This window comes from Heterodontus francisci, chromosome 32 (assembly GCF_036365525.1).
Source record: "Heterodontus francisci isolate sHetFra1 chromosome 32, sHetFra1.hap1, whole genome shotgun sequence".
NCBI lineage: Eukaryota > Metazoa > Chordata > Chondrichthyes > Heterodontiformes > Heterodontidae > Heterodontus > Heterodontus francisci.
The window spans coordinates 20,666,095-20,680,939 of NC_090402.1; the positions used below are offsets into that span (position 1 = coordinate 20,666,095).

The 14,845-nt window shown below is 41.3% G+C and overlaps 1 protein-coding gene across 1 annotated transcript; it reads left to right on the forward strand.

The window, feature by feature from the left end:
* Nucleotides 1–2,445: 2,445 nt before the first annotated feature.
* cfap144 (cilia and flagella associated protein 144) lies at nucleotides 2,446–11,890 on the forward strand. The gene is made up of 4 exons (XM_068011873.1): nucleotides 2,446–2,707; nucleotides 6,235–6,294; nucleotides 6,385–6,488; nucleotides 11,257–11,890. The coding sequence occupies exons 1-4, from the start codon at nucleotides 2,578–2,580 to the stop codon at nucleotides 11,362–11,364; spliced, it is 402 nt and encodes a 133-aa protein (XP_067867974.1). The 5' UTR covers nucleotides 2,446–2,577; the 3' UTR covers nucleotides 11,365–11,890.
* The last annotated feature ends 2,955 nt before the right edge of the window (nucleotides 11,891–14,845 follow it).

Below are 14,845 nucleotides of genomic sequence, written 5' to 3' on the forward strand. Positions count from 1 at the left end.
CTGTCATGGACAGATGCACCTGCAACAGGTAGATCGGTAAGGGCGAGGTCTGCATGGACTGCAGCGGTTCAAGAAGGCAGCTCACCACCATCTTCTCATGGACAATTAGGGATGGGCAATAAATGCTGGCCTGGCCAGCGATGCCCACATCCATGAAACGAATAAAAAAAAATACTGATTCATCAGCTGACAGATGGTGATAGGTGGTAATCAGCAGGAGGTTTCCTTTCCCACGTTTGACCTGCTGCCATGGGGTCCAGAGTCAATGTTGATGACTCCCTTCCTCCCTTATGCCATTGTGCCGCCACCTCTGGGGGGGGGGGGGGTTTGTCCTGCCGAACTGTTTCAGATGAGGTCATCAACCTGAAACATTAACTCTATTTCGCTCTCCAAGATGCTGCCTGACCTGATGAGTACTTACAGCATTTTCTGTTTCTAGATTTATACAGTTTACTGACGGGATACAATACAAATTTAGGGTTCACAAGCTATACAGTCAGTCTAAATATGCATCACGTTGGACCCTATGCACTACCCTTTCCATGCATGACTTATTGGAACTAGCGATGTTTGGTTATATGACCAAACAGGGATTTTTAGTTTGAGCTATAATGTGTTCCTGATTCAACCAGACTTTTGATTCAGGGTCAAGATCCTCAAGGATTGATTCTTAAAAGGTCCAGCATCCTTTTGGCCAGTTTGACAGAGGCAGATAGATGCTATCAACATAATGAAGGGGATCGGTATGCGAATGTTCCAAGGAGTTAATAAGCTAGCCAATGAAACTGCTAGTTACAATAATCTTGTATATTATGGAACCTGTTAATTTTGTTTCAGATTCTATTAGTAGGCACTCACACATATGATGGTGGTCGGGTTGCAGATTCTGGTTGGAGGCATTCCTGCAGGTTTGATCACGTGATGCTCTGACCACATGATGCCTGACCATGCCTGACCACATGACATTTGTTCATGTGTTCTACAAATGTTATTGGATTTACCTTATAAAAGTTGGGTCAGGAAGTAAGAGCGCACTACAGAGGAAAATTTAAACTGCTGATCTGTCAGGCTGCTGGAGAGAAGGTTGGAAATCCTAGATGGTGGGATTTTTCATGTTCCTGCATGAACAGCATGGAGCTGTTGGTGGGAATCCTCCCTTGGAAGGGTGGTAAGTTGTTTAATTGACAGCTGTACGAACCAATTACAGACGAGGAAGGGGTCAGGGGACAAACTTCATGCTCCAAGGGACACAAAACATCCACATGTATTTTTAAGCTACACCTATCATAACGAAACATTACATTTACATGAAAATGTTTTAAAACAGTTTTATAAGTGTTAATTGATAAATGGATTAAAAACTTATTCCAACTTTGATGTGTCTGAAATAAAGCTTTAATCCAGAAACTTCACAAGGATTGAAATATTGAGCAAGGATCACTATCTTACTTTAAGTTAATATAGTTCCTGGGTCAAAACATTTGAAAGATCAGCTGATTCTCCCTTACCTTTGGAGATCAACTCATTTAACATCGGATCATCCTTTCTCATTACCAATTATCCTTTCTTATTATTGATTATATTCTTATCTGAGCACATTAGCACATTGTTAATAGTAAATCAGAAGATAGCTGTTTCAAAAAGACAACCAGGTTGTACAATGTAATCCACAAGATATTATAAGTCCTGTTTATCTCACCTGCCCCTTTATGGTCATAAAATCTAACATGGCCAGAACAGAAATCTGATCCACTGCTCTCTCTTTGGGTATGTGCTATAATTAGCCACATCCTCAGGTCAATTAGAGGCTAATTCTTGTTGCTCAGCAAAGTTTTATTAAAAACAAACTTGTTCATTATTGGTTCAGTGACACTTAGAATTCTCAGACAAGTATTCCTTTTATCAAGAGGCAACTTTTGGACAGCTTTGAACTTTTTATTTCAGGATCTGGGCAGTTTGCGCACTGAAGCTGTGGACTGGACTCTGCCAGTGCTGGCCACGAACGGGACTGCGGCAAAGACCAGAGAGAAGGGACAGGACAAGAACAGTGGATCTGGGATAGGCCTGAGCGCCCAATGTGAAACAAGAACAAACGGAAAGAAAAAAACTTAAAAATGCAAAATAATTATATTAAATATATAACATATTGTAAAAAAAATCTGAATCCGTATTTCGTGCTCTTTCCTCCCCGTTGCCGGAGGCAGTTTGCACATAACACCCTTTTAACTTGGAGATTCTCCATTCCCTAACAAAGACACACATTCATTCTATTTTTTCACGTTACACTTCTGGTAGTGTGGACAGTTTTTTCAAAAAACATATTTTGTTAGGCAACATTTCCGTTTTCGATCGGTTACGAACCAGTCTGAAAAATCAACGCAATAATTAGTTAAGTTTAAATGCTAATACAGTTTGCAGGTTGAGTTAATGAGAGCTTGACAGGCGGCGCGCGTTTGTGGCATCCACGTTGTGTTTGTGTTCCTTGCATCGGTTGCCTGGCAACAGTGTAACAACCTTCAGCAGAAGGGCTGAGAGTGAGAGTTGGGCAGTTTCTTGAGTAAGACAGAGAGGAGCAGAATGGCAAAACCAGTCGAGAAGGTACCAAAGGACATGGTGCATCAACTGGCAATTGATCGTGAGACAATCAGGAAAGAACTGCGCGCTCAGAAACTGTACACCAACTTCAATATCAACCCCCGCACGAAATGTAAGTGATCAGTCATCGTTATTACTGTTACTCCGGAATAAACTGTGCGCCCAGTGTTAGCAGCCTCTCGGATAGGAGACATTGGTCGGTTATGAATCTGTGAATCAATTAATAGATTCCAGTAGCAACCCATAACTGGAATTCAAATGAAAAGCAACAAATACAAAAACATGTTGGAAACCTTAAACTAGAAAATGCTGAAAATATGGTAACAAAATGGTAGCATAATAATCTTTAATAATCTGGAACAGGAGTTCAAATCCCACAACAAATGGGGAATTTAAATGCAATTAATTAAATACATCTGGAATAAAAAGCTAGTATCAGTAATAGTGACCTTGTAACTACCGGATTGTTGTAAAAAAACACCCCTCTAATTCACTAATGTCCTTTAAGGAAGGAAAACTGCCAGCTTTAGTTGGTCTGGCCTATATGTGACTCCAGAATCACAACAATGCGGTTGACTCTTAACTGCCCATTGAAATGGCCTAGCGAGCTGCTCAGTTGAATTCAGGGAGGTTGCGCACCAATACCTTCTCAAGGGCATTTTGGGATGTGCAATAAATGCTGGTCTTGCCAGCAATGCCCACATCCTGTGAATGAATAAAAAAATACAACAGGGTCAGTCACGATCTGTGGAGAGAACAGATAAGTCAAGGTTTTGGACCAGGTCCTTATACAGTTTTGGAAAAACCTGTAAAGGAACAGACAGATCTCCAAGCAGAGAGAGGAAGAAAAATCAGTTGAATAACTCGCAACCTGCTTTACATACGAACATACAAATTTGGAGTAGAAGTAGGCCACTCAGCCCCTCGAGCCTGCTCCGCCATTCAATAAGATCATGGCTGATCTGAGTGTAACCTAAAATCCAAATTCACACCTATCCGTGATAACCTTTCACCCCCTTGCTTATCATGAATCTATCTACCTCTGCCTAAAAAATATTCAAAGACTCTGCTTCCACTGCCTTTTAAGGAAGAGTTCCAAAGACAAACGACCCTGAGAGAAAAAAATTCTCCTCATCTCTGTATTACATGGGAGACCCCTTATTTTTAAACAGTGAAAAGAGAAACACCTGATTAATGATGCAAAAGATCTTCTCATTCAGATAAGAGAAGCACAAGAAATATTAAAGAAATAACACTTTAAAAAAAATGCAAACAGCTGTGACAAAGAGAGTCTCAGCTCACCCAAGCAAAGCAAAGTGAAAGAAATTGACTGCACTGCTGTCTGCATTCCGTAATCAAATATAGTTTCTGGAGTTCTTCCGTTGTGTGTGTGTATGTGTGGCGGAGCGTGGGGTGTGGGGGGGCGGGGTGTGGAGGTGGAAACAGAACATCCTGTGGGGATTTCCCAATGTGGAGCTGAACCTAATAGGTGCATATGCATCACCCAAAGAGTAATTTCCCTAAAGATTCAGTTGGTTAATTCAGTGAGGAACTAAGCAATACAGACCCAAGTGTAATTTCAGTCTCTGGTTTGTGCTGAGTTATTTGACCTCAGCCAGGGCAGTGGTGAGATTCTTCAGCTGGCGTCAGTGCCTCTGGGTGATGAAACAAAAAATTGCTTAAGCTTTCCACACCTGTGCATTATTCAGCAAACCCCAGATGGAAGTGCGCTTGTGTGGAGTAGAATTGGATTCAGCTAAAATGCCACTTGCAATTGATTTGCTTGGCAACCCTTATCATTTAGGTTCACACTAGATGAACATAAGAAATAGGAGCAGTAGTAGGCCATTCCGCCCTTCAAGCCTGCTCTGTCATTGAATAAGATCATGGCTGATCTTCTACCTGAACTCCAACTTCCCGCACTATCCCCATATCCCTTAGTACCCAAAAATCTTTGATCTCTGTCTTGAATATGCTCAATGACTGAGCATCCACAGCTCTCTGTGGTAGAAAAATTCCAAAGATCCACAACTCTTTGAGTGAAGAAATTTCTCATCTCAGTCCTAAATGGCCAACCCCTTATCCTGAGACTGACTTAGGTTCATTGCTATCAGTGGGCTGACTAACTAAAATCTATTCTTTAACATTGTATCTTGCAAGATACCAATTGGTCAGCAGGTAACATTTGATTGATAAAACTTAATAACTTCAAATCAATCCATAAACATTAAAATTCAGTGGTTTGGAAAAGGATATCACATTGGCCAAGCCAATGTTAAGTATAAACAGCATCTCCAGAGAAACTACTAAAATACAGACTCACCAAAATGCAATAAAATCAATAGAAATGATCATCTTAATGGATGTGGAATCTGATGCTGGTTAAAATTTAGCTGCTCTTGGTAATGCCTTTAGAAGTTAGCTACCTGGCCTGGATTAGGATACCCCTACAGTTTAAATGGTTCCCTCTTTTCCATTCCTTTCGGTTGAGCAACAATGAATCAAAGCAGGGTTGTTAATACTCAGAACCTTACAAAGGACATCTGGGTAGTGTTGCAACCATGTGAATTTTAGACACTATTTTCATGGCCTAGCTAAAACTAACCAAAACTGAGAGACCGACCATGAACACTTAACTGCATTCATCTTAAGATAATAGGCCAAGATACTGGAACTTTAGAACTATGATCCAGTATCAATTGGACTTTACAAGCTCGGTTTTCTTCAGAAACCTCTCAGAAATTTTGGGTCTAACCTAAAGCTAAATGATGTAGACACACAGTCAAGGTGATGGGAATTCTTAACGCCTGGCTGCAAAGGGTGAGAGAAAATTCTTCACCAATTTGATTCTCTTGAGTAATCTTGTCTAACCCTGCAACAATTATTGGCTGGGCACGATAATTACTGTTGTTAGATGTATTTTCACATTGGCTCCATAGAAGACAACTTTGTACTGGCCTTGCTCCCAGAGAAAGAGCATGTTTGTGGTGCACAATTTTCCCAATTTTTCTCCAGTGAGAACAAATAACCATGAGATGACGATGAAGCCATGTGCTATGGCCAATCCCTCTATGTCTGAAAGCTGATTCAAGGAATGCTATCTCCTTTTGAATGTTCTTATTGTGGAAATCATTTCAGCTTTTCCAGAAATCATTGGTACAATTTGCAAAGGGTTAAATAAATCAATGGGGCAGATATCATTACCAGGAGCAGTAGTTGCAAAGCAGAATGGCCTATAACACAATGAAAAGTTTCAAGGCCACAGCTTGCATACACCTATACTTCAGGAAATGTATACTAATAACCTTAAGTTTCAGGTCAAAGTGCCAAAAATATGAAGCAGCAAACAGTTGAGGGAAAAATATAATCTCGTACAGCATAGTAGTGAAATTAGGGGGAAAAGCAATTGAAAATATCTTTCCATTCATTGCTTCTATAAGGAAGGAATACTTAAGAATCTCTTAAAAGAACAGAAAATCTGATATTAGTTCTTTTACAAATTATGCTTGGAGTATAAAAGTTTGTTTTGTTGGATAGGGAATATTAAATTACATTTAACTCTAAATAACATCAATAAAGCCTACTTTTTGTAGATCATTTACTGACGAAATGTGTGTCCTGCATTTATTTTCTCAACAGTTCATTGTATAACAGGAAAACCTAATGTCCAGGACAGAGACATGGAAGAGGAAGAGGACCGTATGTACCTATTATTTATTTTGCATAACAATTAATATTTTCCCATGTTATGCAAAAGTTAAATCGCAAGATGGTTTCTTTTTTTTTTAGAGAATTTAGCAAAAATACTCCAGCGTAATTTTTTGGAACCAAGGATGAAATACACTTTCCCACAAACAGAAGCTCAGGAGATTGGCTGGATAACCACTCCATTGGTAAGGACCTGAAATCCCCTAAAAAAATAAAAAGAAGAAAGTTGAGTGTAAAAATCTATATCTGGAGAAAGCAGATTGAGCTGAAAAGTTCTCTGAAATTTATGACCGGGCATTTTCAGACAAGGGCAAAGAAGCAGAGACGTACAAGACCTCTAAATTGAGTATAATCAAGTTTCATGCAACTGATATGGGAATTTTAAATTGGTCCTTGGCACAATCTGTTATTTTGTACTCCACTACTTTGTAGCTTCTTCAGTTTTGTGGTCACTGTTTTTGGAAAGTAGAGTTTTAAGATGCACAATGCAAGGCCAGATTGAATATCAGATTACCAGTTAGGGCGGTCAGAAATTGAGTGGCACCCCATTCACCACCTTAAACATTCACTCCATCCACCACTGGCACACTGTGACTGCAGAATGTACCACCTACAAGATGCACTGCAGCAACTTGACAAGGCTTCTCAGACCACACCTGCCAAACCCGTGATCTCTACCACCTAGAAGAACAAGGATAGCAGGTGCATGGGAACACCATCAACTGCAAGTTCTCTCCAAGTCACACATCATTCAGACTTGGATGTATATTGCTGTTCCTTTGTCATCACTGGATCAAAATCGTGGAACTCCGCCCCTAACAGCACTGTGGGACTGCCTTCACCACATGGATTGCGGCAGTTCAAGAAGGCGGTTCACCACCTCCTTCTCAAGGGCCAGTGGGGATGGGCAATAAATGCTGGTCTTGCCAATATATACACACATATAGAAAAGCCTTTTATAGCTCATCTCTGCAATGTTCCTACAGGGAAATGCGAGGGTAGGTAAAATACATCAAAGGAAATAAATTGGTAGATACAAAAAACAAATAGAAGCATGAGTATGAGAAGAAAGTACTGATAAAACCTACTAGTTAGCCTAATATAGTCATTTAAAATCATCTTCATAAATTGCTGAAATTAAAATAAATCTAAATATTCACAAATTAATAACCTCATTGCAAACATTCATCAACATCTGTTACAAAAACTACTAACACCGGGTATCGTTCTTGTGACCCGGCAGAAGATCGTAGCCATGATTGTTTGCATTTCTGAAATCCACATCAGGTCAAAAATGCCATATTGGTCATGCATCAGGTGTTCTGTTCTGAGCAAGATGTTAAAGGTATAATTCAAGAAAATAATTTATTGAAACATCTTTTTTCTGTAAACATTAATTTCACTTAAAGACAGCTTCACACATCAGAAGACAATCCTATTTTAAACTTGGCAAACATAATTTATGTTAACATTTATTGCATTTTCCCTCTCTAGTCACCTGTCTCCATACTAATGACAGGCAAATTGCTCCTAAACACTTGCTAATTATACCCTGTGGTGTCTGCTAAGGAGACTGGTTTGGCTTTATCCTGTGGGAAGCTGCTCAGTATAGCCCCAGTAGCACAGCTGAGATTGATTTGGTCTTTTAGGGAAGGAAATCTGCTGTCCTTACCTGGTCTGGCCTACATGTGACTCCAGACCCACAGCAATGTAGATGACTCTTAAAATGCCCTCTGAAATGGCCTAGCATGCTACTCAGTTGTCAATGGCAATTAGGGATGGGCAACAAATGCAGGCCTAGTCAGCGACGCTGATATCCCATGAAAGAATAAAAAACAAATCTAGCAGCTCAAAACTGGGTATTCATGACTTGATGTGGGCCTTCAACAGCACCAGGGTTGTATTCCACCACAACCCTGTAAACTCATGGCCTGGCATATCCCTCACTCTGCCATGACCATCAAACTGGATGACCAACCTTGGCTTAATGAGGAGTGTAGGAGCGCATGCTAAAAGCAGTACCAAGTGTACCTAAAAATGAAGTGCTAATCTGCGGAAGCTACAACGCAGGACTACATGCATGCTAAACAACATAAGCAGCATGCTATAGACAGAGTTAAGCAATGCCACAACCAATGTACCATATCGAAGCTTTGCAATCTTTCCACATCCAGCTGCGAATGGTGAACAATTAAACAATTAATGGGAGTCGGAGGCTCCATGAGCATCCCTATCCGTGACGATATCGGAGCCCAGCCTGCCAGTACAAAAGGAAAGGCTGAAGATTTCATCACAGTCTTCAGCCAGAAGTCCCGACTGGATGATTCCTTAGATTCCCACCATGACAGATGCCAGACTTCAGAATCCCTGACAATCAACATCAGGGTTGGTCATCTAGCTTGAAGGTCATGGTAGAGTGAGGGATATGCCAGGCCATGAGGTTACAGGTTGTGGTAGAATGCAATCCTGATGCTGTTGATGGCTCACAGCAGCTCATGGATGCCCATGAATTCAATTCACGCCACGTGATATCATGAAATGGCTAGGAGCATTGGACACAGCAAAAGCTAGGGCCCCATCATCATCTGAGCTATAGCGTTGATGATCATTGCTCCAGAAATAGCTGCACCTCTAGCCAACGTGTTCCAGTACAGCTAAAACACTGGCATCTAACCAACAAAGTGGAAATTGCCCAACTATGTTCCGTCCACAAAAAACAGGAAGCATGCAATCCAGCCAATTCGTGCCCCATCAGGCAACTCGCAATCATCAGCAAAGAAAGGAAGATGTTAACAGTGTTATCAAATGGCATGTATTTTTTTTTTATTCATTCATGGGATGTTGGCATCACTGGCCAGGCCAGCATTTATTGCCCATCCTTAATTGCCCTTGAGAAGGTGGTGGTGAACTGAGTGGCTTGCTAGGCCATTTCAGAGGGCATGTAAGAGTCAACCACATTTGCTGTGGGTCTGGAGTCACATGTAGGCCAGACCAGGTAAGGACAGCAGATTTCCTTCCCTAAAGGACATGAGTGAACCAGATAGGTTTTTACAACAATCGACAATGGTTTCATGGCCATCATTAGACTAGATTTTTAGTTCCAGATGTATTAATTGAATTCAAATTCCACCTTCTGCTGTGGTGGGATTCGAACCCATGTCCCCAGAGCAATACCTTGGGTCTCTGGGTTACTAGTCTAGTGACAATACCACTATGCCACCGCCTCCCTGTCTTCACCAATAACCTGCTCACCGATGCGCAGTTTGGGTTCTGCCGGGACCACGTGGCTCCAGACCATGTTATAGCCTTGGTTCAAACATGGACAAAAGAACTGAATGAAGTGAGAGTGACTGTCCTTGATATCAAGGCAGCATTTGACTGAATGTGGCATCAAGAAACCGTGGTAAAATTGAAGTCAATGTGGATCGGAGGAAACTCTCCACTGACTGGAGTCTTAACTAGCACAAAGGAAAATGGTTGTGGTTGTTGGAGGCCAATCATCTCAGCCCCAGGACATTGCTGCAAGAGTTCCTCAGGATAGTGTTCTAGGCTCAATCATCTTCAGCTGCTTCATGAATGAATTTCCCTTCATAAGGTCAAATGTGGGGATGTTAACTGATGATTCCACCGTGTTGAGCTCCATTTGCAATTCCTCAGGTATTGAAGCAACCTGTGCCTGCATGCAACAAGACAACATTCAGCCTTGGGCTGATAAATTGCAAGCAATGTTCATGCCTCACAAGGGCAACAAGAGATGGTCTAAGCACCTCCCCTTGATATTCACTGGCATTACCATCATCGAAACACCGACAATCAACATCCTGGCAGGGGTGGGGGATGGGGGTACCAATGACCAGAATCTTGACTTAAATATTGCAGCAACAAGAGCAGGTCAGCTGCTGAGTATTCTGCAGCGAGTGACTCACTTCCTGACTCCCCAAAGCCTTTCCACCAACTACAAGGCACAAGTCAGGATGGTGATGGAATATTCTCCAACTGCTTGGATGAATATGGCTCCAACAGCACTCAAGAACCTCGACACTATTCAGGACCAAGCTGCCTCTTTGATCGGCACTCTATCCACCACTCGTGCAGCGTGGCTGCAGTGTGTACCATCTACAAGATGCACTGCAGCAACTTGTCAAGGTTTCTTCAACAGCACTTCCAAACCTGTGAACTCTATCACCAGGAAAGACAAAGCCAAGAGGCATGTGGCAAATCCCCCTCCAAGTTACACACTATCCTGACTGACTTGGACCTATATTGTGATTGCTTCATCATCACTGGGGCAAATTCCTGCAACTAACTATCCAACACTGCTGTGGGAATATCTTCACCACACAGACTGCAGCAGTTCAAGAAGGTGGTTCACCACTACCTTCTCAAGGGCAATTAGACATGAGCAGTAAATGCTGGCTTTGGATGCACTCAACAGCCACATAAAGGAGCCCGAGCACCAAGGTTGGGGTTCGGTGGAAATACTGGTGGAACTTATTTTTAAAAAATCCTTGACAGAAAGCAGCTGAGAGATCTTAGAGGTATACAAGATAGTATAAAAAGGGAAATCCAGAACATTACTTTAAACTAAACCTGTACAGTAGGACAAGCAGAAACAGGTTCAAACTAGTAAAAGGCACAGATAAGTAGGTAAGGTCCTGAAAGCACAAGCTTTGGGATAATTTAATATTTGGATACTGTGATACAGGACAGAGGGCTGTAGGGTATTTCTGGATAGTATTCCTCATTTGTATTTCTTTTGTGGAGTCATTAGTATATTATGTTTTTCAGTCAATAATAAGACGCAGTACGCATTTTAATACTAAAATGGGGCTCCAAATGTACATTTAGTAGTTTAGTTTTGGAACATTGTTGCCTATAATTGGGCAACCTTTATAAGATGCAAGTTATTTAGCTATCCAGTATAATCAGTTAAAATGTCAATTTCTCCTATAGATAGATACAGATCTGAAGGATCGGAGACTGAATTTTCATCGCCGTAGCAATGAAATTACGACATTTATGGCACAGTACTTTCGTCTAAAAGAAAATCAGAGGCAATGATATTAGGTTTGTGCCAATGTAGCTGTTTGTTCTTTTCCCTTACATACTAATTCATTGGTGATTACAGGAGAAGGGAAGCCATGCACATGAAAATGAGGTGCAAGATAAATGCAAACTTACATGTGAATGAGGAATAAAGTGTACATCGTGCTTAACAATTGGGAAAAAGTTAGTTTTATTGACATTGTTGCCTTGGCTACGCCTGAGTGAATGTAACGCTTGGTGGAATGTGGTAGTTCAGTTTGTATGAAACTAATATAGCATTTAGTTTTATGGTAATGTTCCTCAATATAATACAAACGCGGAAAACAATTTGTCTTACCATGAAGACATTGGGTTTTGGGATACTTATTAAAGCTCCTCAAACACTTAACTTTCTAATTTTAATGCTTTTAAAAGCTGCAATAAGAACCATCTGGGCGGGGGCTTTTGAAACTGGGGGCAACTCATTTAATTGTTTAGCCTCAGCTCCCATCCTGTAATTACAACTGCCTGTGTGGTGTTGCAGTGCTATCCCAGACAGGAAAGTCTAATTACAATGGGGCAAATTTACTTAGATTAGATTAGAGATACAGCACTGAAACAGGCCCTTCGGCCCACCGAGTCTGTGCCGCACATCAACCACCCATTTATACTAATCTTACACTAATCCCATATTCCTACCAAACATCCCCACCTGTCCCTATATTTCCCTACCACCTACCTATACTAGTGACAATTTATAATGGCCAATTTACCTATCAACCTGCAAGTCTTTTGGCTTGTGGGAGGAAACTGGAGCACCTGGAGAAAACCCACGCAGACACAGGGAGAACTTGCAAACTTCACACAGACAGTACCCGGAATCGAACCCGGGTCCCTGGAGCTGTGAGGCTGCGGTGCTAACCACTGCACCGCACTGTTTACTTAGAAATGTAAAAACTATAGAATGTAGGAATTTAAAGTGGTGACTGAAATATGCCTGTGTATTAACTCCTAGCCTCAAATGCTGCTTCACCTCAAGATTACACTTGGTCTGTATCCTCCACATGCAACACTGGGGGAGATCGACCTAGTAATATATTTAAAATCGGAAATGTATTTGGTGCACTCGATTTGAGGATAAGTATTTAATGTTTTTTTTTGCATTTACACCTCACACTTCTAGGTGTCTCCTTGACACGGTTTCCCATTACAAAATGAGCAGCTGTGATCAGTCATAGGTCCCTGTCACCCAAAAAAGTTCAGGTGGATCAGTGAAGCTTCCGCAATGCCCAGCACAGCTGCTTCTGCCTCATTCAAGTGTTGAAAAACAATTATTTTTCCTTGTTTAGAGTTATTCAGTCTGACTTCAAGTAAGCGGGCAGGTAATTGGGTAAAGAAAATTCAAAAACAAAATCTGAATTATTATTTTTAACCGCTTCATACTCTCCCTCCAGGAACAACCTACCCCCACCCCCGACACACACACACACCGCAGGCTGTCACTGCTCTCACTGGGCTTTCCACTAAGTACAAGCAAAATACTGCGGATGCTGGAAATCTGAAATAAAAACAAGAAATGCTGGAACCACTCAGCAGGTCTGGCAGCATCTGTGAAAAGAGAAGCAGAGTTAACGTTTCGGGTCAGTGGCCCTTCTTCGGAAGTACCCTTGGTGCCCCAGCGCCTGGCCCAATTCATACTCTGACCTTGCTACCAAATGGTGGCAAGGCACTGTATTACTCTTCACATCCCAGTCGAGGATCAACTCCACCCCCAGTCCGTCCGCCTAGAAATATTCAGAGCCACCCTATTAGCCCTCCTATCCACAGCTTCTTGTGGGCTGCCTCTGTGGTTTGCTGTAGCCTGCACTCGAGTGACTTTAGTGGGAGCTTCACTCCAGCTTAGGCCTCTGTGTCTTACAGATCCAATACACTACTTTAAAAGTTACTGATCTTCAGAGATTAGGACTGGAGAGCACTCATCACATCCACCGAGGGGGATACCGAGTTCCAGAATCAACTACGAACATTTAACAAGACAAAAAACAAGTTGGTATAAATAATTAAAAGAAAACATTTCTTTGCAGCTCACTCGTTGAAAATAATTCCCACTTTATATGTCAGTTATTTTTGATCTGACCCACTCTTGTCAGAAAACTTCATCCGTGGCAGTACGCACATAATGGCAGTTATATACTCTCACATTTAGGACAAAGATTTACAGTATGGTCTTCGGATTACAGCTGCACACCAAATTTAAGCAGATAACGTTTCCATGACTCTTAATAGGAGTTACAATTACATTTATTGAACTATAAACACTGGCTACACTTGATCGGACTGTTTCTACATGTGATTGGTAGCAGTATTCATCCTAATATCTAGTGTCCAATGGACAGCTTGAGTTTATGACCTTTATTGACAACGTCATAAAGAATACATTGGATTGAAGACTAAATCTTCAATTGAGACCGCCATGGTTTTACACTACCGTATTGGCAGGATATCCATTTCCATATCCATCTCTTCTACACCCCATCTCAACTATTAAAATTATTTATTGGAATCAGTGCTTAAAACTTGACTCCCTAACTGAGCAATTTTGTGATTTATAGAGCCTTTCAATAAATGAATACTTCCATCCTATTGTTAGTTGAGAAATTACACAGATGAAAACCTGTTCTATGTAGAAATCACAAAAAATAATCACATTGAAAACTTTTACTCTTCTATATAAAAAATACTGAGGCTATAATTGTTTCAAGCACCCGTATTTTGTTAACGTACACAGTTACTGGCAACTTCATTATACTTAAAACAGTGTAAGAAGTTTGGTCTTTTGTATACAAGAACTCCATCAGTACAAAATATCTGAAGGAACAAACTAGGAAAATGTTAAATATTAAACCTGGCCTCCATTTATATCCAGCTATTAGTGTGGAATTCTCTTGTTAGAACAGATACATGTTACAGCAGTATTTCTCAAACTTTTTTGATTTAAGGACACCTTTTCAAATGGATTAGTAAACATGAACCTCCCACCCCAATCTAAATTATAACACTATATACTTATAATATGAAAATGCTGCATGTAAAGTGTTTTAATAACACTTTTAAGACACCATCCAGGACAAAGCAGCCCGCTTGATTGGCACCCCATCCTCAAACATTCACTCCCTCCACCACCGACACACAGTGGCAGAGTGTGTACCATCTACAAAATGCACTGCAGCAATGCACCAAGGCTCCTTAGACAGCACCTTCCAAACCTGCGACCTCTACCAACTATAAGGACAAGGGCAGCAAATGCATGGGAACACCACCATCTGCAAGTTCCCCTCCAAGTCGCACACCATCCTGACTTGGAACTATATCGCTGTTCCTTCACTGTCGCGGGGTCAAAATCCTGGAACTCCCTTCCTAACAGCACTGGGGGTGTGCCTACCCCACATGGACTGCAGTGGTTCCAGAAGGCAGCTCACCACCACCTTCTCCAGGGCAATTAGGGACGGGCAATAAA